A 27,617-nucleotide genomic window follows, 5' to 3' on the forward strand; every position below is an offset into this window, starting at 1 on the left:
TTTTGTAAGTAAGTTCATTTGTATCATTTTTTACATTCCACATATAAGTGGTATCATATGGTATTTGTCTTTGTCTGACTTACTTCACTCAATATGATAATCTCCAAGTCCATCCATGTAGCTGCAAATGGCATTATTTCATTCATTTTTATGGCTGGGTAGTATCCCATTGTGTATGTATACCACATCTTCTGTATCCATTCATCTGTTGATGGGCACTTGGGTTGCTTCCGTGTCTGGGCTATTGTAAATAGTGCTGCTGTGAACACTGAGAGGCGTGTATCTTTTCAAATTATAGTTTTTTCCAGAAATATGCCCAGGAGTGGGATTGCTGAGTTTTCATTATGGGATTATAATTTCCTGCTTCTTTGCACATCTGGTCATTTTTGTATCTCAGGCATAAAAAATTTTATGTTGCTAGGTTCTAGAAAAAAAAATGTCTTGTTCTTTATATTTCATTGTATTTCTATATATAAAGTGTGTAACATATTTATTTTACATACATATATACGCACACATATACTCACGGGTGTGTATATGTGAGTATAATTATATGTTTGCGTGTTATATATGTATTTGTTTAATTTACTTTTAGCTTTTTTCTGGGATACAATTAAGTTACTTAGGAACATTTTGATCCTTTCCTGGCTTAAAGTGTTGGGCAAACCAGCTAAGCCTTCATTTCAGGGCTAGTTTGGCCTCACAGTGGACCAGTGGCCGTGCAGGCACTCTTCCGGGCACCCCAGCTGTCGCCCACTGCGCCCTGGCCGTGGGGCACGTGGCCTGTCCCAGGTCTGAGTGGCCTCCAGGGACTGACCCATCCACCTGTTCCCCTCCAGTGGTTCCTTCCTTGAACTCAGGGAGTCTCACCAGCATCTACCCACCAGACTCAGCGGCACTGGAGGCGAGCCCTCTGCAGACAGCCGCACTCTCTGCTCTCGGGTGATGCCCCCTGAATTCCAGCTGTCTTGGCCTCCCCGAGTTCTCCATTCTGTTCCCTCAGCTCAAGGAGACGGCAGAGCTGTGTGTGTCCCCCTCCCGGGGGCGGAGCCTTCAGGCAGGAAGCTGGGGCAACTGTAGGGCTCACATTTGTCTCTTCCTTTCAGAGATCTCTGTCCTGTGTCCTGTCCTTTTCCCCAGGGCTAGAAACTAGTTTTTCAAATGTTTTGTCTGGTTTTTCACTGTTTAAGACAGTAGGGAAAACTCAGTCCTTGTTGCTTCCGCCATCTTGTCCGTAAGTAAGTGGAAATGGCCTGATGGACTTGGAGCTGCATCTGTTCATCGGTAAACATACACTGAGCCGGGCGGTCCCCCTGACTGGGAGGGACTGGGTCCCCACCACCCACCCCGTCCACCTGAAGAAGCCAGGAAATCCTGCTTTCACTGTGAATAACCAGTGTTCATTTGCACTTTTTTACACAACTGACCAGGACAGAGACTTCTACTTCCATGATTTTTATAAAGCTCCTAGTATCTCAAAGGCTTCTGAGAACATCTTTTTTTCTTTTAAATGATCCAGTTTATTTATTTATTTATTTATTTTATTTATTTATTTGGTTGCACCAGGTCTTAGTTGCGGCAGGCGGGCTCCTTTAGTTGCGGCTCGCCCACTCCTTAGTCGAGACACGTGGGCTCCTTAGTTGTGGCATGCGAACTCTAGTTGTGGCATGCATGTGGGATCTATTTCCCTGACCAGGGATCGAACCCTGGCCCCCCGCATTGGGAGTGTGGAGTCTTAACCACTGCACCACCAGGGAAGTCCCTGAGAACATCTTTAAAACTAAATTAATTTCACTGACAAAAGGGAAGGGTACATACGATATTTGAGGCGTTAAGTGCTTGGAAATGAAGAAAACTCAAGATACCTATCTTGGGTTGGAAGCAATGGTTTAGGAGCAAAAAACTCCTTGTCTAACTCCCAGGTTCACAGTAGGTCAGACGGTTCCCCAGAAGGCAGCCCAGGGCTTGGCCTAGTTCTCGAGTGGGTCCCGGTGCTGCTGTGACCTGCTTCCCTTGAAGAGCTCACTGAGCAGGGCCTGGTGAAGACAGTGGAGGGGGGAGGCGGGGGGAGGGGGGTGTCTGAATGGCCCCCCTCCCCCTTTTGTATTAAATAGAAAACCACTTTGCCGTGGTGCTGAGCCAGCTGCCCTCCAAATCTCTCCCCAGGCTGCCAGCCTGCACCCCATTCTCCAGTGGGACCAGGAAAGGGCCTTGCAGCAGAGCAGGGTGTAGCTTCACAGCTGGCTGTCAGCTCTGCCTGTCTATATGGTAGACTTTGCCATATAACTGCTTTAAGAGCTAGCAGGATACGCCTGAGCTACAGAAAGCAAGAAGACACTCTTAATCTGAATCCTTCAGTGGTAACGATGATGAATGTTAGTCTGAGGGAAAACGGAGGAAGTCGGATCCAAGTGGCTTCATATAATTTTCACAATGACTTCTGTGCAACTCGGATCCTGGTTTTTTTTTTTTTATGAGAATGGGGAAATAAAATCAGTACCTTGAGGCCACGTGAGAAATATACCAGGAGCTTCGGTATGGTTAAAAAGGGCAGACTCTGAACTAGGAAAAAAAGGATGAAGCTTACTTAAAGCACATGAAAAAATCCCCAGAAATCTTTTCATCCTAAGATCTGAGTTGACCTAGTAGAAGTCACTTTTTTTGTGTTAATTTGAACCTTTGACTTCCTGTTGGGGCCCGGGGCTGTTGAAGCCACATCCGAGGAAGACTTCAGACTTGTTAGCCAAGTGGGGTGAAACGCGGGTGGCCTGGAACTTTCCTGAGCCTCTTCCCGTCAACGCTGTTCTCCAGCCATAAGCGGTGGCTAATGCCATCTCCTATCATGACAGTATTTACAATGGTATTGGCATTTATCTATCTTAGGGTCCTCTGAACAGAGCTTTGCAGTTAGTGAAGTCTTTCTGTTCACTAATTTCACATCAGACTGAGGGGAGGGGGTGTCACACCACCCCTGCGGGTGAGGAAACGGGGGAGTTTCAGAATCGAGAGAGGCTGAGTGACTTGGCCGGTTCTCAGCCGCAGGGACCCACGAGAAAACGGAGGTGCTGACTCCGAATTCTGCCGGGACGTGCTGCCCCGCCGGGATCGGTGGAGACCCCGGGCCAGGCCTCGGGCTAGCGCTCCGCAGCACCCGTCTCCGTGTTCGGGCTCGCTCAGCGCCTGCGGTGCCCACCTGTGTCTGCAGGCAGCTTCGTGGTGCGCTCTCCCACGGGGGCAGCGGGGTCGGGAGCGTGGGTCTGCAGTCCCGCACCTGGAGATGTTCAGAGATGCTGGCTGTGCTCTGCTCACAGCTCCCCCGCGACTGACGGGCATCATTTGATACTAGCTTTGCTAACTAACTATGCGTTTGCAAAAGGCAGTGTAAGTCAGCTCAGTTAATGCAAGGAAGGGCAAAAAGTTGCTAAGAAAACGTTCCTGGAGACTGATCCCCCTAACTCTGGAAGGGTGCCTGGCTTTACAGTGTCAGCTTAGTCGTGAAGAGCAGAGGTCGGGGTGCAGACTTTCACAACAGCTAGGACGGCTGTGACAGCTGCTTCCAGAGACGGCTTGTGGAGCGCTTAATGGCTAAGCCTGTAACACAGAGTTTGTTAAACTACAGACTAAAGAGGAGTAATGATTTTTCATAACACCAAACCATTTAAGGAAATTGACACTCATTTGTTTCCTTGAAAAATGAACTACAAAAACCAAATTTGCCAAATGGCCTGATTTCATCTCCTGCACTGATTTCCAGCCCCCCACGCCCCGCTTTTCAGATGGAATCAAATTGTAAATTTATACCAAATGACTGTATTCATTTCCCAGCTAACTGACCAGACTTGGATTCCTCCATCTTCTAACCTCCGGGTCCATCGGAGCAGCGCTGGCTTTGGTAGGAACACATGGAGATGTCAGAGGACAGGCAGGAAAGCGGGGTGGCCTGCTCCCCGGGGACAGGCAGGGCGAGTCTGTGTGCTTTTCAGGTGTATTTAGTTCTAGTTACTCCCAGAGGCCAAACGTGCGGGGTGGGGGGCGGGGGGGTGACGGCCTCTGCGACGTGCACCCTTTGTCATCAACAGGCTACGCAGTGTCCAGAAGCCACCCCCTCCACACACAGCCTCGATCAGGGCGGCAGACGTGCTCTATTGTAAAGGTGGGCTGTCCTTCTGAGACTGTGACGGTGCAGGCAACGCTCCTGTTCACCTCTGTGAACTGACCTGGCCCACGGTAGATACTGAAAAAACGGGTTTTGATGTGACCGAGATTATATAGAAAAAAAGAGAAGTACACCAGTATTTCACTTTAAAGACTTTTTTTTTTTTTTTTTTAAACTTTCACAAAGGATTTGCTGTAAGCCTTCAAGTCATCTTGTCCAACCCCAAAGCTGTATTTAAGCGTCGTGGGTCCCAGCCCGGGATGCAGGAATCTGACTTTCTAAAGCAGATCACGACCGTCGAAGAACTGGAACCGAAAGCAAGTAACTGCACCAAGGTATTCATTTCACTCGTGCCGCTTGACCTTGCCGTGTGTCCCTTGAGAGCCACTCGTGCCGCTCGACCTTACCGTGTGTCCCTCGAGAGCGTGGCTACCCGTCAGGTCTCCTCCCCGCAGGTCCTCGTGTGGCACACTCGGACAGAGAAGGTGAACCTAGCCAACGAGCCCAAGTACCACCTGGACGCGGTGACGATCGAGGTGTGACGGAGCCGCAGCTGGTGCTCTGGCGGGCGTGCGGGGTAGGGCTGCGGGCACCCGGGGGCCGTTTGCTCTGCTCTCCTCCCGACGGGCACCTGCTTACAGGGCGGTCGTGTCCGGAAGCTGAGCGCGGGTAGAGACATCCGCTATTGTCTCCATTTGTTCTGCATGCTCCCTTACAACCAACCCGGAGGGTCTCTGTACAGCACAGCTAATGGCACGCAGGCTAGTACCATTCTGAGGATCTTCTTACATACTGTTTTTCCCATTTGGCCTTATAATTAATTGGTAGAACTGAACAGGTTTTCAAAACAAACAGATGACAAGTATTCTGTCAACAACACGTTCCCAATTTGTGACTTTGCAACGTGAAGTAACTTTTGTAAGATTGGTGGCAGTATATATCATAGGAAATAAAACCCACAAAAAAAGGTCTATGGATTCATCTGTTTAATACAGGGATATGACATCTGTCAGTACTAGGCACCATAAAATGTAAACACAATTACTGTCATAAACCTGGATACACCTTCAAGGGTTGAAGTGGCTTGTTTAGTTACCCTGTTTGTTTGCATCTAGTGCAGAGAAAGGTCTCGTGTTTGCTAGCACTATGTGTACATAGGAAGAGATCCCAATTACAAGGGAGGCAGGTAAAATCTGACTTCTTCAAACATTCGTTAAACAACAACTAATTTTGTAGTAACATCCAGGTTTATCTTCCTTTCTCTAACCACGTTCCCGGTTAAGCACATCATAGCAACAGCACAGTGACGTGAATGACGACATAAAAGAATCTGGATACACTAGCAAACAGTGCTCAGTGATACATTGACATTCTATTTATATGATTAAACATTTGATCATACAGTACCTTCCTACAGGATTACTGGCTAATCTGGGGGTGGGGTTCATACTGTTAGAGGTATTACTAACAAACATGATAGCTACTTCCCTTATATGCAAACACGAGAGCTGTAATTTCACCGACAGGGAAACTGATTATGCACGTTGACCGAGCAGCTTCCCAGATACTGTGTCTATGAAGTCCTGGGAAATGTGAGCAAAAGCTGCCCTCGACATGAAATGGTTTCTCAACCTGCTTTTCACCACAGCAAATTTAATCCATCAGTACAGACCAACACGGTCAATCAATCAATCAGATAATTCTTAATATGAACAAAGGGGGAAAAAAGAAAAAAGTATTATGTACACGAATGAACAGGGGAACCCAGCTGCATCTCCGCAGGAATGTCGGTGGGGGGGAGCGCGGTGGGCCGTGCTTCAGGGTCACTTCCACAGCTGTGTGCTGAGCGTCTGACCTGCCGAGCCCCCCGACCACCGTGCCGCCCCCGCCGTGGTGCCGGGGGGCTGGCTGAAGCCCGCCGCGGGGCTTGCGCTGCCCAGGCTCAGGCCAGCCATCTGCTGGTTCACCTGTGAACACACAAAAGGCATCCTTCACTTTTCAGGCCTGGTTTCTTCAGCCACTGCTAGACATTTTTAATAGCCAGCCTATTTTAGTAGAAGCGGGCCTTAGTTGGAAGTTGATTTACTCAGAGAGACACGGACGCTTAATAGCAACTCTAAGTATCTTTCATCCATGTGAAAAGCTGTCTGAGCCCTGGGGTAAAAGCAGACGACCACACGATGCTTTCTCCACAGAAAGCAAATAGCTTCCGTGTTCCCTTCTTGGTTGCTATTTCCTTCCGCTTTTCAGCCCTGTCTATGAAGTGGTCTCAAATCATTTTATATTTATTCATTTTCTGGACTCAATTTCTTGTCCCCCAAAGATTAACCACTGGAAAAAGTACCAAAGCAATCTATGGATTCACATCTGGATGTGCTATGAGTCTGCTATTCGAACTTTCAACTATAATAGCATATACTTTCAACTATATACTTTCTAGGATATACTTTCAACTATAGTTTAACTGCTAAGGGCTAAGGAAATGTTTGAAAGTAAACTACTCCAAAATTACAAATTGTATATGATGGCAATTGTTCTGCCTTTAGTCAAGTCTTAAATAGCTCTGTATACTTTCTAAATATTAAACAAGGTCATAAAACATAATTTTTCTTTTGCTATAGCCAACCATATAAACGCCTATTATATGACAAAAGGTGTAAGATTACATGCGCTTTTCTTCCAGACCGGAGTCGTGTGTACATAAGCCTCCTAACCCTCCCCTGTGGTGCTCTCACTTCTAAGACTGATGGTAAGTGAAGGAAAGGCAAGGAGATTTACCACTAAGTAGACTGGATTCAACACCTATGCTCAGGGTTGGATTGTATTAGTAACGTTCAACCGTTTGCAGTTCTTAGTTCTTCAGAAACCCTAATACTAACCACATCACTGAGGAGGCACAGTGTCTGGAGGGCAGGTCACTTCTTCCGAGGTACTAAAGGGTGTTTAGTGCCTGTCATGGCCAGCAGACCCCACCAAGAGAGAGCTGGAGAAGAGCACCCGCTTCGGCGCGCCGGGAAGTGAGGTGGGGTAAGTCCTTCCGGGTTCAGCAGGCACCCTAACCTGAGCTGGGTCTGCTGCAGCACTCCGGCTGCACAAAAGCCATTACTGACATTTGGCACTTAACAATTTTTGAGATTCCCACAGTGCACAGACCAATGTCATATAGATATTCCTTTAAATAGTGATAGTAAAAAATAACTTGGGACATTCATGGGATATACAGTGATTTTGCTAATGTCGGTGAGAAATTGCTATATACTAGTCCCTGAATGCTGACGAGAACAGAAGTCAAGGGCATCAAACTACCAGAGCAACAGCAAATAAGGAAGTGTACAAGGAAGAAGAGTGGGACCACGAACCTACGTCTGAGGCCTCTGTCTGTGAAGCCAGAGGAAAGTCAGAATGGATTTGAAAGAGGTAATACTAAAATGTCATCTCCTGGCTCTAAACTAACTTAGGCGGAAATAGGATTTTGTAATATGAGGGGATGTAGGAAACAAATATGGACTGGTTCATATTTTACGGGAATTCTTGAACTAGTGTATATTCTTTTTAAACATAAATGTGACTATAAGTAAGAAGAAAATACAACTTTACAAATGTATTTGAACAAAAAGATTTTTTATAAATCCATGCACAGCCTAGATCTCTCAAAAACAGTGCTTTGAGGATATGAGGCTGGATTTTTTTCTAATTTGTGAAAGTTTCCAAGAACCCCCAAAATTATTAGTGAAAATAGGTTGGTCTAAGTGATCTATACAAACAACCCACCAGGGGGCTGGGTTTAAAGCTTGGTGCTAATTTCAAAAGATGCCCAAGATGATTTCTAGCTGTGACAAACAAATGAGGGACATTCACCATTACAGCTGTGTTATAATCAGAAATGAAAAAGTGCTTAACATTCTCTACAGAATATTCTAAATACAGGAACAATGACGGCTCATTTGTCTATTTGATTAGACAGTTTTTACCTTTTATAACGTTATCCCTACTCAATTCTTTCTGCCAGATTGTTAGATTTAAAAACAAATAAAACCATTTAGAAAAAAAGCTCTGGTTTCTCTGATTTTGGAGAAGTTGGAGAGAAAGGACCCTACCTGGGAGAGGCTCCATGGGGGCTGCTGAGCTGGCGGCAGGCCAAACTTACTCTGGGCTGCACCCACGTGTCCCACCATCCCTCCTGGGGGGCCGACCACACTCTGCGGAAGTGGCATCACCCCAGTCTGTGCGTTTCCCATGAAGCCGTTGGGCAGGGGCACGCCCACCATCACGCCCGCGCTCGGCCCCATCACGCTTCCTGCGAGGCCAGGAGCTGCAGGCACAGGCCCGCCCATGGACGGGAAGCCTTGAAATGCAGCCGGTGCTTGTGAGGGAAACGGTATATTTGTGGGTCCCATGAACACACCTGCAGCAGAAGAACAAAGCAGAGAAAACAAATGAAGAGAACAGGGTTACCGCATGCCGCTGCGCTCACCTCTGTCAGCACAGAAACAGGAAGACCACCTTCCTGAACCACCCACGGTGAAAACCTGAATTCCGGTCTGGCGGCTCCTGTTGCTCAGACCAGCTCACACTACCCCCTCAGAGCCGGCTACCTCCAGGAAGCAGACAAATCAGTCACGAGCCTGAGCAAGTCTAATTAGGATAAAGCAATCTTGTGCAACAGCTACATAAAATACCCATTGTGAAGACCAGACTATATTAGCGTGAGACTGTGTTTCTGCTGATTTGCACCACTGGTCTCTCATTACCAAGTAAACAAGTCAGAGTGGACTGTCTCTGGTTTTAATGGAAGCAGCTGAGACGTCATATAATTTCAGCTCTTATGTGAAATACAGCCCATTATTTTAGAGGAAATGACAGATTAAAACAGTGCAAACACAAATCTTTATCGTGCTAGTATTTCTTTTTGACTATATTAAAAAAGAAAACCTCAAAGCTTTTTTTGATTTCATGTGATATTTCAGACTTATTGTTTACCTGCAGAAAGAATACCATACTGTACAGAGTTATAAACTTCACGCAAATCAAATTTAAATAATTCTTCAAAGATAATCCTTGTCCTATAAGGCTTGTGAAACAATATTAAGTGACATGGGACCAGCTTGTTAATCCTAAATGAATAAAGTTTTGTGCATCCTGTATATGCTTTCTAATCCGAATGCTTCTTTCATTTCAGTTTTGTAGTTGTGTAAACCGCAACAACAAAAGCACTCATCACACAGGAAAAACAAGGAAGAAATATAATTGACATTACATAAGCAGAAAGGATACACTTCTAGTGATGCCACTGCAGTTCACTGAGAGCAGACTTCAAATGCGTTACCAGGAGCGCTGTGCTGCTGGATGGTCCCTGTGCCGTACAGAGATAAGATGGAGTCCCTGGAGAGCTGTTTCTTGGCCACCTCTTCTGACTTGGTAGCTTGCTCAGTGAACAGATCCAGATCCCCAGATGTCACTGTAGACAGAGCGGCAGCTGCTGGTACAGAGGACGTCCCCTGAGACAGATACCAAAACAAGCTGTCGAATGCTGCATACTAAAACATAGCTCATCCATTCCTTGAAATCCAAATGAAGTTGTGAAATTAGAAACTAAACAACTGTAGAAGGTAACATGGTGACACTAAAGGGAATCACTGACAAGCCCATGCAAAACCTACATGCAGGAGAGAGGAACATTTCCTGTTTTGAATCTGTTAATGTAAAAGGAGTCGATAGAACCTCTCTGATGCTGAGTTCTGCCCATCACATCCTGACCACAGTGGCTTCAACAACAGGCACGTCGTGCTGCCTGAGGACCAGCATTCCCGGGAGATGCTCGCACATCTCCTGCAGCAATCACTGCTGCCAAGAACTGGTATCCCTTGGAATGAAGAACATTTCTACAACTACAGCAGACGGCAAGAGGGTCCTGCAATGGCTGATTTTGTCTTCTTTGGGCAGGAAAAGAAAAGGTTTTGTTTTTCAAAAGCGACACCATGATATTTTTATGAACCTAATCTAATCCGTTTTAACCGCAACATTAGAATGCTTCCAGTCTACCCAGATATGAGGTCCGGCAAAACTGCGACCACCTGCACTCTCCCCTACACCTTGCATCCCGCTTGTGGACAGGGGCAAGCACACGAATACAGATAAGCATGTGGATACTGTGATACAAAACAAAAACTTCACTCCATCTCCTGTATCTTGCACACAGTACTACACAGTCACAACTGACGCCCCACTTTAATGATCTCTGCGGTCACTAAATATTCAATCACATTTGCGTATAGGGAATTGACTTAGATGTGAAGAGTTTCAAAGAAGTCTCTGAAGACTAGTAAAAACTGAATAGGAGTCTTCTCAAACTACAGAATGAGGTGAGCAGCAAGTAGAAGTTAAAGCATAGTGTACATGATTTGGCTTGAATTTTTAAAAAATCAAACATTCAATGCCTTGGCTAAAAAACCTTTCAATAAATTGGCATCCAAGCATTATGCTCACAGACTAACTTAAGCAGAACAATATTTTGAATCTACTATGACATTAAGCAAGAATTTTAAGACAGGAAAAAAAGCCACATAATTCTGCAAAAGATCTGAAATGTGTAAGAAACCGGACATGATGGAATTCAAGTACAACAGTGGGCCTAAATCAAATATACGTGACGTGCCAATGAAGCAGCGGAAGGCGGAGGCCGAGCGCGCGGGCCCTGCAGCCGCCTGCAGGCTCGCCACAGTGCCCTTGGGCCTGTCGCTCCGCCTTGCCACGCCCTCTCTGGGCCTGCGGGGAGCTACCTTACAGCCGTGCCTGATGGCCACAAGCAGCACTTTGCAGCCGGCAGTGCCGACTGCTGACACCGCTAGATAACAAAGCAACCGCCTCACTAGACAATCCTCCTGCACGTGTAGCTTCTGTTCAATCTAAGAAGCTGCTCCAAACCCTGGGGTCTATTCCCCGAGGGGGACACAGACGTGTGCGAGAACCCCGAGTGCTTGGGAAAGCTGCTATTATCCACCTCACGCTAGAGCAGCCCCGCGCTCCAGGCGCCTACGTTTCTTCTGATGACCGCCTGCCTCCACAGGGACACAGTCTAAGCGCAGCCACGCCAGCCAGCCTGGCTAGCAGGTGCTCCAACGGCCATTTACGGGCCGGGTGATGGGGGCGCCCCACGGGCCGGCAGGGCCACGCCAAGGTAAAGGAGAACCACTGCTGCCTGTAGGTGCGCACTTTCCGGAGGCCGCAGGAGCCCCAGCCAAAGGCTCTCTGGCCGTCTGGGATCTGGGGCCACACCGAGGACAGGCCACAGCACCTGCGTGGGCCCAGAAGCTGTGGGGATGTGGATATTATGGACGGAACAGGAAAGGGCGGGCTTCTACGTGTCACCCTGGGGGACACTGGAACGACGCCCCTCAACCCCCGGTACACGCGTGCTCTCGGGTCAGCTGAGCGTTCCCAGCCCCTTTCTCAGGGAAGACCGCACAGCCAGACAGGAAAGCAGACGGTCACATCAACCCAGCTCATATTCACGTGAGGGGAAATCTTCAACCAGGATTTGCACCACACTCAGAAAATCAGGACTGACAGAAGCAGGGTTCAGAGTAATGCCTAGTGGGGTCCAATTCAATTTCACAACATAAAAAGCCACCAAATTAGTAAACTATGTACAGTGTGTGTGTGTAAAATGTGTGCTTTAACCCACCTTCTCTCTCCCTCCCCCAATTCTCAAAGACATTATTTTGACAACATGTCTGGATTAGAGTCTGTACATGTAGTTTGGATGGAAGATAATTCTGTTCACCAAATTACTTTAGACGGCTCCATAGAACTGACACAATTTCGGTCCAAAAACATGCCGGAAAAAGAATGAGGTGTGATTTTGAAGACCCGCCCTGTTTCCTCTCAGTTACAGACGCCAGGGCAGCCCCGGGGGCACGAGGAGGAGCCGCAGGCACGCACACGGAGGGGGGCTGAGGTCCGCACTGTCCGCTCGCTGCTCTGACTGCACAGAGCTCACGGGGCCTCGGCTGGCCGTGGGGTCTAGCGCGCAGGCAGCTGCAGGGCGGCGCCCATCCCGCAGTGGAGTCCAAGGAAGGCGGGCCGGCCGGACGGCCCCGCTAGCACGCTAGACCAAAAGAAGCTGCTCTTCACACTCGGACTGTCAAGTATCCCAAATACTGCTTTCCACACCCAAAATGTTAGCGTTAGACTTTTTTTTTTACTACCACACACATACCCACGCCTGCACACATTCACAAGGTAACTAATATTAACTGAAACAATACTAGCAACACTTGGTTCCTCTTTTTATGTTTTGGGGGAAGGAGGAGAAGAGGCAAAGCCATAAAATAAAGCTATCTTTTCTGAAAATAAACAGTAATGCTGAAGATAACTTTTGATAAAGCTCCACTTAAACTAATGATTCCTCAGAAATCTATTTGCTCAATTCCAGCGTTAATTATACAATGACTATCATAATGACAATAAATATATATAATAAAAATATATGTAATTCGTCTTCTTAATAAGACATTGGTTCTTTCTTGTTAAAACTTTCCATCCAAACAATTCCCATTTGGCTCAGGTTTTCTAGAGAAAGAGAAATATTTTACCTCAAAAATTATACTTTACTACAACAAACTAGTTGCTTATTTGTAAATTTAAAACAGAATCTTAAGTTGTATGCTTAAGAGTAACCTATGTCCCTGAAAGTTATATATTAATACCTCACCTTAAAGACAAATACTGCACGGTATCACTTATATGTGAAATCTTAAAAAAAAAAAAAGGCAAACCCATAGAAACAGAGCAGAATGGTGTTTGCCAAGGGCTGGGGGGCAGGTACACATTTTCAGTTATAAGATGTAAGATCTGAGGATCTAATGCATAACATGGTAGCTATAGTTGATTATACTGTATTGTATAAATGAAATTCAATGAGAGTAGATTTTAAGCATTCTCACGAAAAAAAAAAAGGTAAATTTGTGAGATGATAGATGTGTTAATTAACTTGGTGGTAGGAATCTTTTCACAACAAATACATATATCAACATATTTCGTTATACATTTTAAACATATAATTTTATTTTTCAATTATACCTCAATAAAGCTGAAAAAATATTTGAAATATTTAACAAAAAAAAAGATGTGACCGACAAGGGATTAATCTCCAAAATATACAAACAGCTCATGCAGCTCAATATCAAAAAAACAAACAACCCAATCCAAAAATGGGCAGAAGATCTAAACGGACATTTCTCCAAAGACATACAGATGGCTAAAAAGCACATGAAAAGATGCTCAACATCTCTAATTATTAGAGAAATGCAAATCAAAACTACAATGAGGTACCACCTCACACTGGTCAAAATGGCCATCATCATAAAAATCTACAAACAATAAATGCTGGAGAGGGTGTAGAGAAAAGGGAACCCTCTTGCACTGTTGGTGGGAATGTAAATTGGTGCAGCCACTATGGAGAACAGTATGGAGGTTCCCTAAAAAACTAAAAATAGAACTACCATACGACCCAGCAATCCCACTACTGGGCATATACCCAGAGAAAACCGTAATTCAAAAAGACACATACACCCCAGTGTTCATTGCAGCACTGTTTACAACAGCCAGGACATGGAAGCAACCTAAATGTCCATCGACAGAGGAATGAATAAAGAAGATGTGGTACATATATACAATGGAATATTGCTCAGCCATAAAAAGAATGAAACAATGCCATTTGCAACAACATGGATGGACCTAGGGATTATCATACTGAGTGAAGTAAGAGAAAGACAAATATGATATGATATCACTTATATGTGGAATCTAAAATACGACACAGGGACTTCGCTGGCGTTCCAGTGGTTGAGACTCTGCGCTTCCACTGCGGGGGGGGGGGGGGGGGGCGCGGGTTCGATCCCTGTAAGGTCCCACACATGCTGCGTGGTGTGGCAATCAATCAATCAATGAAATACGACACAAATGAACTTACTTACAAAGCAGAAACAGACTCACAGACATAGAAAACAAAGCTATGGTTACCAAAGGGGAAAGGGGGGGAGGGATAAATTAGGAGTTTGGGATTAACATATACACACTACTATATATAAAACAGTTAACCAACAAGGACCTACTATATAGCACAGGGAACTATACTCAATATTTTGTAATAACCTATAAGGGAAACGAATCTGAAAAAGAACATATATGTATAACTGAATCACTTTGCTGTACACCTGAACCTAACACAGCATTGTAAATCAACTAGACTTCAATTTTTTAAAAAAAGAATAAAGGCAAAAAAAGAAAAAGAAATTCCATGTAATGTTAAGAAGGCAAGTCAAAATTTCTTTACCACTGATACTTTTTAAAAGTCTTTATCGTTAATATTACGTGCTAAATAATTTTTTTAAAAATCATTAAAATAAAAAAAGGCAGGTTTTAAGGCTAAGAAATAATGTGTCTTCACAAAAAAGCATATGAGTACTGAGTTTGCTAGAATTTCTCGTTCTCGGTTTTCCTGCACCCGGAAGGAAACACTGTCCTGGGCTGGCTCGACAGAGCACAAGAAAAGAACTACGGGCTTCTGGTCCATGTTCACACACCGAACAGTTCAAAAACCTCTGAAGTAAGTAACCTTGTGGATCGCAGGCAAGGCTGAAACAGTCCGAGTTTTCCCACTTACTCATTCTAAACACCATTTGCCTAGAGCAAGAGTTAGCAAACTTCAGACAGGGACTCTTAGGCTCTGTGGGTCATAGAATATCTGCTGCAACTACTCAGCTTGCTTTTGCAGTGTGAAAGCGGCCACAGACAGCATGGAAGTAAATGGAGTGGCCGTCTCCAATCACACTTTATTTGCAAAAACAAGCTGCAGGCTTAGTTTGCCAACTCCTGGCCTAAAGATCTAGAGGCTTTCAAGTTAGAAACAATTCAAAATTGAAACTTTCCAAAAAAAAAAATACACAGTGTAAAACCATACTCTTAACACATACCTGAGCTGGTGGCAGGACAGTTGCGGGTAAGGGATTAGAAATCATCGGTCCAAAGATGTCCAGATCGTCGTTCAAGGCCTGTCCCGTGGCTGTGTTCCCATTAGTCACTGGCACCTCAGCAGGGCCATCTGAAAAAAACAGATTCTTGTCTTAAAGATTCTAGAATCTCTTAAATTACTTGAAACATGGCTTTATTCTAAAAACATATGGTTAGAAGTTCAAAAAGTTAACAACAAAATGTACGCCCTCCTTCTACCCCAGGCTCTCTCTTCTTTCCCAAAGAAACCATTCCCAGTTTTGTTTGTTCTCGAAGAAATATTCTTCACCCACCGGTGTCTAAGTATATGTGCAAACCCCTTTTTAACAAACGGTATTATACTACTGACATTATTCTGTGTCCTGATGCTTCCTTACACGTAAGGTGCTGTGCTGAGTACTTCACATAGATTAACTCACTTAATCCCATAACCCTGTGAGACTGGCACTACTTCTGCGGTCACTGGTTAAGCTGGGATATGATTCCATGTTCCTACAAAGGCTGCTTCTCCATAAATACGCACGTGTGTGTGCGCGTGCGCACGTGTGTGTGTGTGTTTCCAGTATTACTTCATACCACGTTTACCTACCTTGGAAATACATTTTAATGATTTAAAATGTCTGAAATGTTAAATTTTAAAGTTACATAAGAAAAAAAACTGGACAGAAAGAAAACAAACATACGCTATATACTGATTCCGTAGGAAGTATCCACACAACACTGGAACAGACCCTCTCTGTATCCAAGCGCGGCACCTTCGGTGTTGGGGGCACCGAGCCGCCGGGCGGCGCCGACACCCCACATCGGCCTCCTGCTCGCCCTCGGAGCTCTCGTTCCCCCCCCCCCCCGACGTCGGTCCAGCACTCACGAGTGTCGGGTGGGGGGCCGGTGGGGGGCGGTGCAGGGAGCTTGCAAGCACGGGCTTTCAGGGAGCAGGACAGCTCACACGGCTCAGTGTTCCGTGGCCACGACCCAAGGAACAGTTCAGAACACCACAACGCCAATCTCCGAGGACTTAGGCCCTAAGCGAGCTCCCACGTGACAGCTTTCTACAGCCTCCCCTGACGCCTCCGATGAGCCACACGCTCCTCAAAGGCAGATGAGGCGTCTTCCAAGACGTCTTGCACAGAGTAGATCCCTGAATGCTGGACAGACTGAACGGAAGATCTACCACGTACTAGGTACTGCTATCACAACCCACAGAGACTCACAGATTTCTTCTCTTTTTTGAGGTGTAACTATAGAAATTAGTATCTTTTATTTCCCTGTTTAAGCTTCAGTGAAACAAATTATCGTTAATTACAATGAATAAATGGTCACAGTAAAATATTCTTTACTACTTAATTTATAAAAGTGTGTGTGAAACCCATGAAAGGTTAGTTTGGAAGAAACCAATTGCAAGTATTTATCAATAATTTTCCATGATATCACGTTATCAGAGCCATGAAAAAAATATACTCAGTACATACGTTTATGCGTTACACCTGTTATATCTCTATAAGCACTACGGACAATTTAAAGGTGAAGCAATAAAAGAATGCGTAGATTATTACTAATTTATAATATACAGAACTTTAAGCTAACACCCAACCATGACATAAAAGAATTCAAATATGACTCATACATGAAAGTAATTTTTTCCATTTCTAACTCATTCAAAGTGGCAACATTCATTCTGAAGTTAGACTTCTTTCAGGTGCTATTTTATGTTTTCCAGCCCATTCCACATTCCATTTACCTGATGTGTAGTACATCAGGTAATATGAACGAGAAATAAAATATTTTAGAAGGACAGGGTATTCTAGATTAAAAACACAACTAAAGGAACATCTCTGTGCCATCCACAACTCGGTAAAGAAACTCAAATAACACTGCCATGTGAGTCAGTGGTGCTTGAACCCCTAAGCTGCAGAGCTGAGGACAGGGGGACAACCTCATCAGACAGACACGTTCATTCTATCACGTGAACACGGAAGCGCTTTATTAGCAGAAAATATGACTGTACTGCATGCAACTTAAACTCACAGACAGAAGCACATGTCCTCCAAGATAAACCACAACCAAGAGGAACAAAAGTAAAAATGAGCATAAGTAACTATTCCCAGTTTTTCAGTTAAAACTTTTTGCTGTTTCAAGTAATAGCAAACACTAACAATTAGGACAAATTTATATTAAAAAAACCCTTAAACATGAGAAAATGCTATCATTAACTTATTATTATTACTACCATTATTATTTTTGGTGAATTGGGGAAAAAGGTATCAATCTATTTTTTGCCCCAGGACATGTCAATTAGCTTATACAACACCAGTGAGCTCGGGAAGCACTGTGTGAGAACCAAGAGGCTCATCGACTACAAGCAAATAATGCATTTGCATTACTTTATAAACTGAACATGTTTCAGAAATTTTAAGTCTGTTCAAAGTAGTACAGACTTTTAAGTCTGTTCAAAGTCCCCCAGTCTTCTCCCCACACAATCCCCTAATATGACGGATTAGAACTCCCATCAATTCTCCTTGTTACTAAAAAAGCTAAGCATTCACAGAATTGTCAAAAAACAAATGCTTAACTTACATGAAAACGTCTCGACCTTGCAAAATCAGTAAACAAATTCCCAACGAGTTTTCCCACTGGATTTCAATGTCTGCTAATTTGACTTACTACATTTGTCTTGCTAAAACACATTCTCTACAAAGGACTGTTTCAATTCGTTTCAAAACTTGTGTTTTTTATTTTCAGTATTTAAAAAGGACGGGAAGGCTAGTTATCACTACCATCACTATAAACATCACCTGCTTCCTGGACTTTTTAAAAGAACGTTTCCATGTTATCATTTCTGTCTCCATGGAGAATGAGAAGGCATCTCCTTCCATCACCCCCAGTTACAGAAACCAGGGCACAGAGAGATTAAAGACTCGATGTCGCCTCCCTAGTGAAGCAGCAAAACTTGTACTAGAATGAAGTCTTCTGAGCCCTGGACCAGTGAGTGCTCTTTTCTTTAAGCCACATTGCACAAAAGTCACGTAGTTACAGCTGTAGATAAAGAAATCACTTAAAAGTCTGAACATTAAAAACCAACCCTTACACAGTTAATAATTATTAGTACTAAGTTAGAGAAGCAGTGGCGTCAACAGTTCAGAACCCACTCCGCGCCAGCCTGTCTCCACACACACACACCCCGCCCCCATCCTCCTGCCAGGCCCAGCATCTCCTCAGGGTACAGTGAGGGGCCCGGCCGGTGCGGCCACGGAGGGGCACCTGGGACACGGGCAGCCCCGTCACAACCACTGCAGCTCGACGCGGCCTCTCCATCAAGGGTTCACCAGCGGCACCGTCCTGGCCGCCGATCAAATAGAAGCTCAGAGGCCACAAAAGCCATAGAATACCAAGATGTTAAAAGCAGTTTTTCAGATAAACATTTAAAAATTTAGAAAGAGTAAGTCTTATTCAAATTAAATGGTTTAAACAGTGTAAATGTTTACATTATCACTATAATGTAAGAAAAATAGTTCAATCCACACGGGTTACATTTAGAGTGTACAGATACGTGGGCACACGTGCACACACACCCAGACCAATGGAAACCTCCCCGTCCAGGGGCTGGGCAGCCAAGGGCCAGGCCACGCAGCGCCTCCAGGGCGGGAGTGGCCGTCTGCGAAAGCGTAGCACCTCCCAGTGCGCACGGGCTCCCCGCTGGGCTGCAGGGGCGGGGGGGGGGGGGGGGGGGAGGGGCGGGGAGCAGCCCCCCTCATCAACATGCAGAAACAGCAGCCGGTGGACACAAACAGAATGGGAGCGCCAGAGTACAAGAACAGCCTGAGGCAACCGGCAGACACTTGGCTGGAACACCACCAGAAAGAACGATAAAGAGGCACAAAGGACCCCTCGAAGAGGAAATGAGCAAACAAGAAACTAGGACAATGCAGTAAAACAGGGAAGGAATTTCAGTTTTACAGGCAAGGCATCAAGCCTACAATTAGCTGCTTGTGGGCAACTATTTTCTTTCTACGTTACCCTAAGATTTCAGACTAATGTTTGGTCTGAAAACCGAGTTGGTAGATGACTGTTTTATACTGCACACATAGCAGAAATTCACAAGAAAAGCTTAACCGTTTTGAGCCAAAGAAAGAAAGCTGTTAAAACTCGGTGCTGCATCTCACACGAGCAGGCCTGCCCAGCGCGCAGCTACTGGCCTCCTGCACATCACGACACTGGCAGATGCTTAGAAAGAAGGGAGCGTTTCAAATATCACAACGTCGTGAAGGCCACTTCTACCATCTAGAAGCCTTCCATGTAGCTGTCGATTCTATTAATCGTGGCTATGCCAGAACTCACCTGACAGCAAAAACCCAAATGAGTACAGGTAAACAAAGTACTTAAAACAGTATTTAGTGTCTTCTTCTTGGCCCATTCCAAATGCCTTTGAATGATACCATGCATAAACTAAAAGGAAATAAGAATATAACACTTCGGATTTTTAATAACACACTATTAATACTAACACTTTTAAGTTCTGTTGCCGGGTACTCTGATCAAGCGCTATATAAAGTGTCTCAGTTTAACGCCCCCATCACCTCCAGAGATTTTGACACAATAAGACTAGGATTTCAACATAAGTCCGGTGGTACAGCCGGAAAACTCAACTGCTATAACCGTTCTGAGCAGCCTTTCCTGGTTCCCCCAAACAGAAGCAGTGCCCCTACCCCGTCCAAGGTTGAAACAGTTCCCTGGGGCAGCTGCCCCGCCTCCCGAGAAGAGGGCACAGAGGGTGAGGCTGGCCGCACCAACGAGCCAGGCGCAGCCCCCTCCCCTCCGCCACCCCCTCCCCTCCGCCCTGCGACCCCTCGGCCCCGCCCCCTGCGGCCCCACCCCCCGCGGCCCCCACCCCTCCGGCCCCCCGACCTGCCCCCTTGGCCCCACCCCTCCGACCCCGCACCATCGGCCCCGCGCCCCCACACCCCCGCCCCGCCTGGCCAGGCAGCCTCCCAACTCCTCCCCCCAAATCCAGGGGCTGCAAAGCGGCAGCCTTCCCAGGTGCCTTCCTATCAGTAATGTCATTTTTTGTTTTTGTCGGCGTGTGAACGCACTGAGTGTGACGGACACGCCCCACATGCTCACACTTGCACCACACTGACTGCCTAGGCCCTGTCCCCCCATCCTCTGTCAGAAAGGGGGCTCGGCTGTCTCCTCAATCAGCGCTGGCACAGAGCAAACGCTCCACAAATGACTGGTGAATTGAAATGCTTTCCAGACAGATCACCAGAGGGTTTCTTGGGGACAGCAGAGCCGTGGGGAAAAACGACAGTCAGGGGGGCGATCCTGCTTCTGTTGGGAGAAGAAAGGAAATAATGACACTGACTCTGAAAAGAACCAGGGGTCTGGTTACAAACCCCTCTGAGTCTCTGCCCTCTCCACTCCCCTCATCTGGCCCTCGCTGACCCTTGCTCCATGGAAACCTCCTCCTCTGAGTCCACGTTCTCCTGGAAGGCCCTGCAACCACTGCTGCCGGTACCCCCACCGTCTCCCTTCCCAGTCTCACGGCCTCACGCCCAGGCGACTGGCCACCTCGCTACCGCAACCGCATCCCGGCTGGAACCCCTACTCCGGGCCCCCACGGCAGTGAGGCTGCAGTTCTCTCTCTCGATCACAACCCTGTCCTCCAGCACCACTGTCCACAGCTGGGAGCATCGCTGCAGCCACGGCAACACACACACACACACACACATACGCACGACGGCTCACGCCTGGCTCAGCCTCCTCAGCAACCCTACTCCCCTCTCCACAGCTCTGCTCCAAGCGCCATCACAGCCCTGACCCGTCGGTCGTCCGAAGCTGTCTGCTCAACAAGAAGCAGACGGGCTTTAAATCACAAGACGCTCGACAAACGGGAGGCACGAGGAGCCCGTGTGTCTGGGGGCTCACTCGCCCTTCCCGGCTGCCACTCACTCTAAAGATGACCCCCAGGACACATGAGATTTTGCCTGACGTCAGTTTGCACAGCATGAAAAATTCAGCTGCTCCTCCTCTGACTAGCAACAGCAAGAAAAGTAACCTCTGAATTGAGGAAAGTAAAATGTAAATTGTGAATTTTGGCTTTATGCCAGGTTTCACGCTGAATTTTCATAACCATCTCTCTTCCACAATCCCACTCTTCCCTGAGCAACAGTCCTCTGTCTTCTCATTTCCAGACTGCACGTGGACGCATCCCCACTTGTACTACTAGACACGCACAGAGCTGTGTTCTCTCGTGTTTACCAGAGTCCCATGAACTTGGCTGGTGCTCAGTAAATATTAATTGAATTCATCCTTTACTTGAATGTCAGAGGCATTAGCTGGTCATAATCTATTTGCACAAATGATAAAAAATGTCAAGGAGCAGCATGAGATTTTGTGTATTACTAACCTAGCGTAAGGCAGAGAGGAACATGGTAAGTAAGTGGATATGTTTTTCATTATTATTCTTGACTGACCGTGAACCCTCAGCCTTGAGCACACCCTGGCTACAATGAAAGCTGCCAAGTCTAATTCGTCACCTGTAACTAGTGAGGCGTCATCCTGAGAAGCAGAGAATCTGAAGTGGAAACAGCACTGAAAGAAGAAGACTGCTTCCATGAGACGCAGTGATGCTCTCCTAACGGCAAAACTCCTTCTTCTTAAAGCTTTGCACGTTTTCACGTTACTCAAACAGCCCTTTTCATTTTCTACTCAAGAAACCATTTAAAGCCTTTTCCTTAATAAAAACGTTACTTCGAATTCCTTTGTATTAAAACACACACTTGCCTTATGAAATGAAATAAACTCCCACGTGTGTTACCTTGTAAACTCAAGTCACAGACGTTCATTTGAAGCATATTAAAATTTTCAAGCTTCAAACTGTTTTCAAAAGCTTAAAAAAAGATGGCTGAGAGTCAAGTGGAATTATTTATTTTTAATTTTTAGTTAATTTTTCTTACTGCTAAGCAGGTGGCCTTTAGGCTAGCCTACTGAAATGACTGAGTGGCCTTTAACAGTTGCTGTGAACCTCCTGCTCTGTTTACCCCTTCCTTCCCGAGCCCCTCCTTCCACAGGTCCCTGCAAGCTGGGGGGCTTCGGGGCAGGGGGTGCCCTGTGGATGGGTACGACAGCGCTGAGAGGGGTCCGCAGTGCCGCCACCTCTCAGGGGACACACACACTGACCGAGAGCGTCTGAAACTGCTGAGAAGCGGTTTCAGAAGCAAACGTCGTAGAACTGACTGTTCTTTAAAAATTATACAGATATACAGTTTTCATATGTATATAAGATATATATCTCAAACACTTCTGTACCACTTTACAGCCTCAAGAGACAAGAACTCTGCAAGTATGAAGCCAGACCGTAGAGGACAGGTCAGCTCTCTCTGCAGCCACCGCTCTCCCCGGCACCTCCCGCAGGAGCCCCGGGCGCCCCCGCTCCCCGCCCCGTCCCCACAGAGACACCTGCTCCCCCCTCTGTGCACAGTACTGTGCTGCCTATGTCACACTATCCACTCGTTTACGCTCTGGCCAACAGCCACGGAGAGGCTGTTGCGTCCACTTCCCGGTGAAGACGCCAGAGCCCAGGGTACCGCCTCTAACTCCAGGGCTCCCCCGTGCCACGATGCTGCCAGCTGTCCCCTGGACAAACGGGCCTAATGTCTGTCTGATGTGACACAGTGTCACCTGGCACTCTCGGAATTTCATTTCCTATCAGAGCTCAACACAGTGTAACAGTTAAGAACACGGGTCAGGCTCTGTAATCTACCAACGGTGTGACTTTCGGCAACTCAGTTAACCTCTCTGTGCCTCAGTTTCTTCATTCGTAAAATGAAAACAATGGAGTTCACCAATTTCAGGGCTGTTGCAAAGATCCAACGAATAAATGTCTGCAAACACTCAAAAACAGTGGCTGGCACATGGTAGGCACTATCTCAGTGTTTCTTAAAGTAACAAGATGACCATTTAATTACTACTTGAGTCAAACATCTTGCTGCGGTTCATCTACGAGCCGAGACGGGACTGTGAAGTCAGGGAGACCTGGGTTTGCACCCAGTTCTGTCGTCCAGAAGCCGAGCCTTGGAAGCCAACTTCTGTCAGCTTCAGTGTCCTTGTCTGTTAAAAAAAAACGGGGGGGGGGGGGAGGGAGAAGGAAAAGGGGCAAAGGTGTGTGTGTGTGTGTGTGTGTGTGCATGTGCGTGTGTGCGCGCATGTGTGCATGTGCGTGTGTGTGTGTGCGGGCGTGTGTGTACAGTATGCTCCACGCTGCAGGGCCGTCGCAGGCTGACACACACCCGGCCAGGTGCTGCGCAGAGGCCTCCTGCCGACAGAGCCGTCTCCACTGCAGAGGCCTCGCCCGCCCTGGAGAGAGGCCATGGAATGCAAGTCTGGCCCAGCGGGTCCCTGAGAACTCTGCTGGGGGATCTTCTGGGAGAAGTTTTCCCTCCTGAGAAAAGCAACTGGTGCAGGGAAACCCCCAAAGTTTGGACGTGGTCCTGAGGCCGGGGGGCTGGGGGGCCTGAGCTTAGAGCCAGGGCTCCGAGGGGGACGGGACAGGGGGCAGGAAAGAGGAGCCCGACTCCCGACCTCGCCGCCCCCCGCGCCGCCCCCCAAACTGCTCGCCCGCCACGATCATCAGACACCGCCCCCGTCTCAGCCACCTGCAGTCACAAGGCGCCTCATCCGCAGCCGCGTTCGCTCCTTCAACACCTGAGCCTCGCCTGCCTGCTTCCTGTCGCCGGCACGGTCCCCGGAGGCCCGCGAAGCTGCCCTCTTGCTCTCGGCCCAGGTCTGGCAGGGCCGTGCCCTCGTCCCCGGGTTGCGGTGCTGGTCCTCCCGCTGGCCCGCCTGTCGCCCCCGGCTGCCTCCCAGCCCGGACTCGGGGCCACACGGGGAGCTGCCGGCAGCCGGGTCTCCCCCAGTGACGCAGGCCCCCACCTGCCTGCTCTCGCTCCACAGGTGTGATCACACAGAACTACCACCGATTCCCGAGACCTGCTTTCTGAAAGGGTAATAACATCTATAATCGTTCGCAGACCATACGCTTGGCAGCAGAAAAAATAAACATTTTTATCAGGTTTTAAGCCATAGCTGAAAAGCATAACAGACTACAAAATTACTTCAGACACTCACGCTAGACAGAGCGGCCCTCTTCCTCCCTCCCTGGAAAACAGGAGTGCCACACAAACTACCCCGACCCCCGGACCCGCCGAGTGTACAGCTCCGGGCCGCAGGCGGGGTCCAGGGCTGGGCCACGGCTGGCATTCTTTCGGTCCGCCCAGTCACAAGCTGGTTTCACTTTAGAGCGTATGGCCTTTGAAAAACAGAAATCTCCCTGCAGGAATTTTCTGCTTTAAAAGTAACTAGTGTTTTCTGTGGGTGTTTTATCCTTTAGTTTGTTCTCTGTCCAGAAAATCTCATAAAAACAAAAAAATCTAGAGGAAAAAAAGTAATACATTCACCTCTCATTATATAAAACTGGAATATATATATTACTAGATAATTAAGCTGGTTATTTACTAAAAACCACGTTTAACTAGCATTGTCAACCCACCTGAACTCGGCTACTGTGGTAAGCTAATGCTTTTCTTTCCTGAAACACAGGCATGAAGCAAAGACTTTAAAACTTGCCCAAAGCTGTACTGTATGTTCCTTTGAGCTTTTCAATTAAGAAAAAACTGAGGAAGCCTCTGTCTAAATACATCTCTATAGTTCAGTATGATTTTCATCACTGAGCTCACACTCGATTCTCTGTGAGCTCTTCCGAGGTCCCCGAGTCACACACACACACACACACACACACACACACACACACACAGCCCGCCCGCCCCCCCCACCCCCGTGCCCAATGGGCCTGCGCTCAGAGCCTCCTGAGCAGGGAGCAGGCGGCCGGCGGTGCGCACACGGAACGGGGGCTGAGGACGGACACCCGCGGAGGGCTCCCACCTCTGGGGAGACTGAGCTGAAGCCTGCAGTTTACGACGCTGCTCAAGCCTTACACTCAGAGCCGGTGCTCACCCCTGACGACTCTAATCTCAGACGGGATCTTCTACAAAGAGAAAGAAAAATAAAAGCACGCGAGATCACCCTGACCGACTGCTAAGCAGTCTGTCAGTTTTCATCACGTGAAAACGAAGTCATAATCACCAAAGCACGGACAGGAGCACACAGTGCAGGGCGCGGCGAGCACCGCCCACGGCCCTGGAAGCCAGTTTCAGTTCTCTTCTCACACAGCGGGGACACACTGCAGGCACGCGGGTCTGTGTCCGGAGCATCCAGGGCTTGTTCATTCTGGGCCTCAGTCGAGAGGGGCCCTAAGATCTTGGTTATTTCCAAGATCACAGGGCAGGTAATAACCAAGTAGCTGACCCCACTTCTGATATCAGACAGTAAAGCACTGAATAAACAGTATTTCTACAAGCTTCCAACGTGAGTTAACACCTACAGACGAAGTCACCCTTGCAGGTATGATCAGGAGCACATCTTCAAGTCCAGCAGAGCTCAGCCTCGCTCGCCGCCCACCCACTCGTGTAGCTACGTGCCCATCATGGGGCAGAGCTGAGTACGGTCTGCAAAGCTAAAAACATTTGGCCCTTTTCAGAAAAAAATTTGCTGACTCTTGCTGCTAAAAAGTATACAGACAGCATTTTATGTTTGACCTTGGGACGGGGAGTAGATCTGGAAAGGTGAGCCGAAGAAAACAGGTTGAAAAAAAGACTTGCCAAAGGGCCGTTTAAAGGGGAGTTCGAATTTCTAAAAAATGATCTTGACTCTTACGCTACAGGAGTCTACTGAATGTGATCCTGAGTGCACACAGTAACCCTGGGACTCCTGGCCCGCCATGGCTGTGTAACTGAACTAACCCTGTGGGGATCTTCTCTGTATTTTCTGCAGATGTTTTCAGTTTACGCCCGTTCTGGTCTCATTCACATGGGGATATGCCATCTTTTCTGCACGACCATAAACCAGACTGCAAGGCACCTGCCCTTCCGCCCCACTGTGTCTCACTTTCCAGGGGAAAACCAGAGTGCCACGCTTACCTTGGGCAGCAGAAAAACAGTCTGCTGCCCGAGGGAGACACCAACAATCAATCCTGGTTTAGGAGTGCTGTTCTCTGAAAGTCTGAAAATACCTTTTGAAGGAATTTAGGTTACTGATAACCAGCAGGAGGGAAGAGCCGTAATGTGCTCTGGGTAAGGCTCCCAGTCTCCTGCTGCTACAACTCCGTCAACAAGACGCCCAATCCCTCTTTCTGACCCCATCGCCCACCCTGCCGCCTCTGGAGCTGCTCCAGCGCATGACCCAGAACTGTCTACCACCCACAAAGCCCTCTCTACGCCCTTAACCTCTCCCTCAAACACTCCCGCTCCGTCCTGCCCTAAGCGGACCTCGGTTCTCCCCTAAGGACACGGGCTCCTGACGCTCTCCCCGTCTAAAAAGACAGCAGCCTTCCCGACTCACAGGCCTGTGAGTGAGAGAAGCGGAACCGCTGCCAGCGCGGCTGACTCTCCCAGACACTGACACCAGAGGAGCGGTGCTGCCGTCCCCAAACCCCAAAACCCAGGGACTCTGAGCCTGGGCGGTGGAAGGCAGGGGCACAGGACAGGAGCTCGACAAATGGAGACACCGTGTGACGGCGAACGGCCGGACGGCAGAGACGCCGCGCTGACCCACGTGCTGACAGCGAGAGGGACAAGCGTTCGCCGAGGTCAGGGGTCGAGCTCCAGGCTCGCGACTACGCAGCACCACCGCGCCAAGGGCTGGGCACCCGAGGCCCGTCCCGCCACCCATCTCCCGGGCCCCAGCCCGCGTGGCTCCTGGGGACCGCCTAGCAGGCCCGCCTGTCCCGCAGGGTCACTCCCCGAGGGAAACACCCTACAGCTTCCACCGGGCAGCAAACCCCACTGGCTCCCTCTCTAAAACCAGGCCCAGAACCAGCTACTTCTCGCAACTCCCGTGGCCACCACCCCTCCCACCTGTGTCACCGGCCCGCACCTCGTCTTGCTACACTATTCTCAACAGGGTGGCCGTAGGGCTCCTGAAGAACCAAAGTCGGATGAGGTACTTCTTTGCTTGAATCCTCCCGTGCATGTCCAGGACACCCAGAGTAGCAGCCGAAGTCAGGTCACAGTGTCACTCCCAGCCGGCCCCGCCAGCGCGTCCTCCTCCTGGTCCCGCCCGCTCACGGCCAGGGAGCGCCGCCTCCTCAGGTCTTCGCTCCGACGGTATCTCGGGGGCCCCCAACACCCACCCCCTGAACCCTACTTTAAATCACACCACTGCTTTTTGTTCTCTTTTAGCTACAGCACTTAGCAAACATGACCCATGACGTATTTTACTTAACTATCTCTTCACTGTCTCCCCAGACAGGGGTCAGGTACTTTCGTCTGTCTTCTCTCACAGCTCTCTCCCCAGTGCCTACGACAGCGCCCAGACACACAGCAGACACTTCAGGAGG

The 27,617-nt window shown here is 47.8% G+C and overlaps 2 protein-coding genes across 8 annotated transcripts in view; one reads left to right on the forward strand and one right to left on the reverse strand.

Moving 5' to 3' along the window:
* B3GAT2 (beta-1,3-glucuronyltransferase 2) overlaps positions 1 to 5,010 on the forward strand; it is a 71,253-nt gene extending 66,243 nt beyond the window's left edge. Inside the window, exons 3-4 of one of the 2 annotated variants that reach the window (XM_082474271.1) lie at positions 4,343 to 4,491; positions 4,612 to 5,010. In XM_082474271.1, the coding sequence (XP_082330397.1) occupies positions 4,343 to 4,491; positions 4,612 to 4,698 (236 nt within the window). In that variant the 3' untranslated portion in view covers positions 4,699 to 5,010. Of the gene's footprint in view, positions 1 to 4,342 lie in introns of both variants that reach the window. The other variant, XM_082474270.1, reaches the window with a different exon arrangement.
* A 110-nt stretch (positions 5,011 to 5,120) lies between these two features.
* The window catches only part of SMAP1 (small ArfGAP 1), a 153,507-nt gene continuing 131,010 nt past the window's right edge, over positions 5,121 to 27,617 (reverse strand). For 4 of the 6 annotated variants that reach the window (XM_082474233.1, XM_082474231.1, XM_082474236.1 and 1 more), the window contains 4 exons: positions 15,133 to 15,260; positions 9,483 to 9,654; positions 8,304 to 8,561; positions 5,121 to 6,123 (listed from right to left, as the gene is read on the reverse strand). In XM_082474233.1, coding sequence (XP_082330359.1) covers positions 5,849 to 6,123; positions 8,304 to 8,561; positions 9,483 to 9,654; positions 15,133 to 15,260 — 833 coding nt within the window. In that variant the 3' untranslated portion in view covers positions 5,121 to 5,848. Of the gene's footprint in view, positions 6,124 to 8,253; positions 8,562 to 9,482; positions 9,655 to 15,132; positions 15,261 to 27,617 lie in introns of all 6 variants that reach the window. The other 2 variants (XM_082474234.1, XM_082474232.1) reach the window with 1 other exon arrangement.

Source organism: Balaenoptera physalus (assembly GCF_965194825.1).
Source record: "Balaenoptera physalus genome assembly, chromosome: 9".
NCBI classification, from domain to species: domain Eukaryota; kingdom Metazoa; phylum Chordata; class Mammalia; order Artiodactyla; family Balaenopteridae; genus Balaenoptera; species Balaenoptera physalus.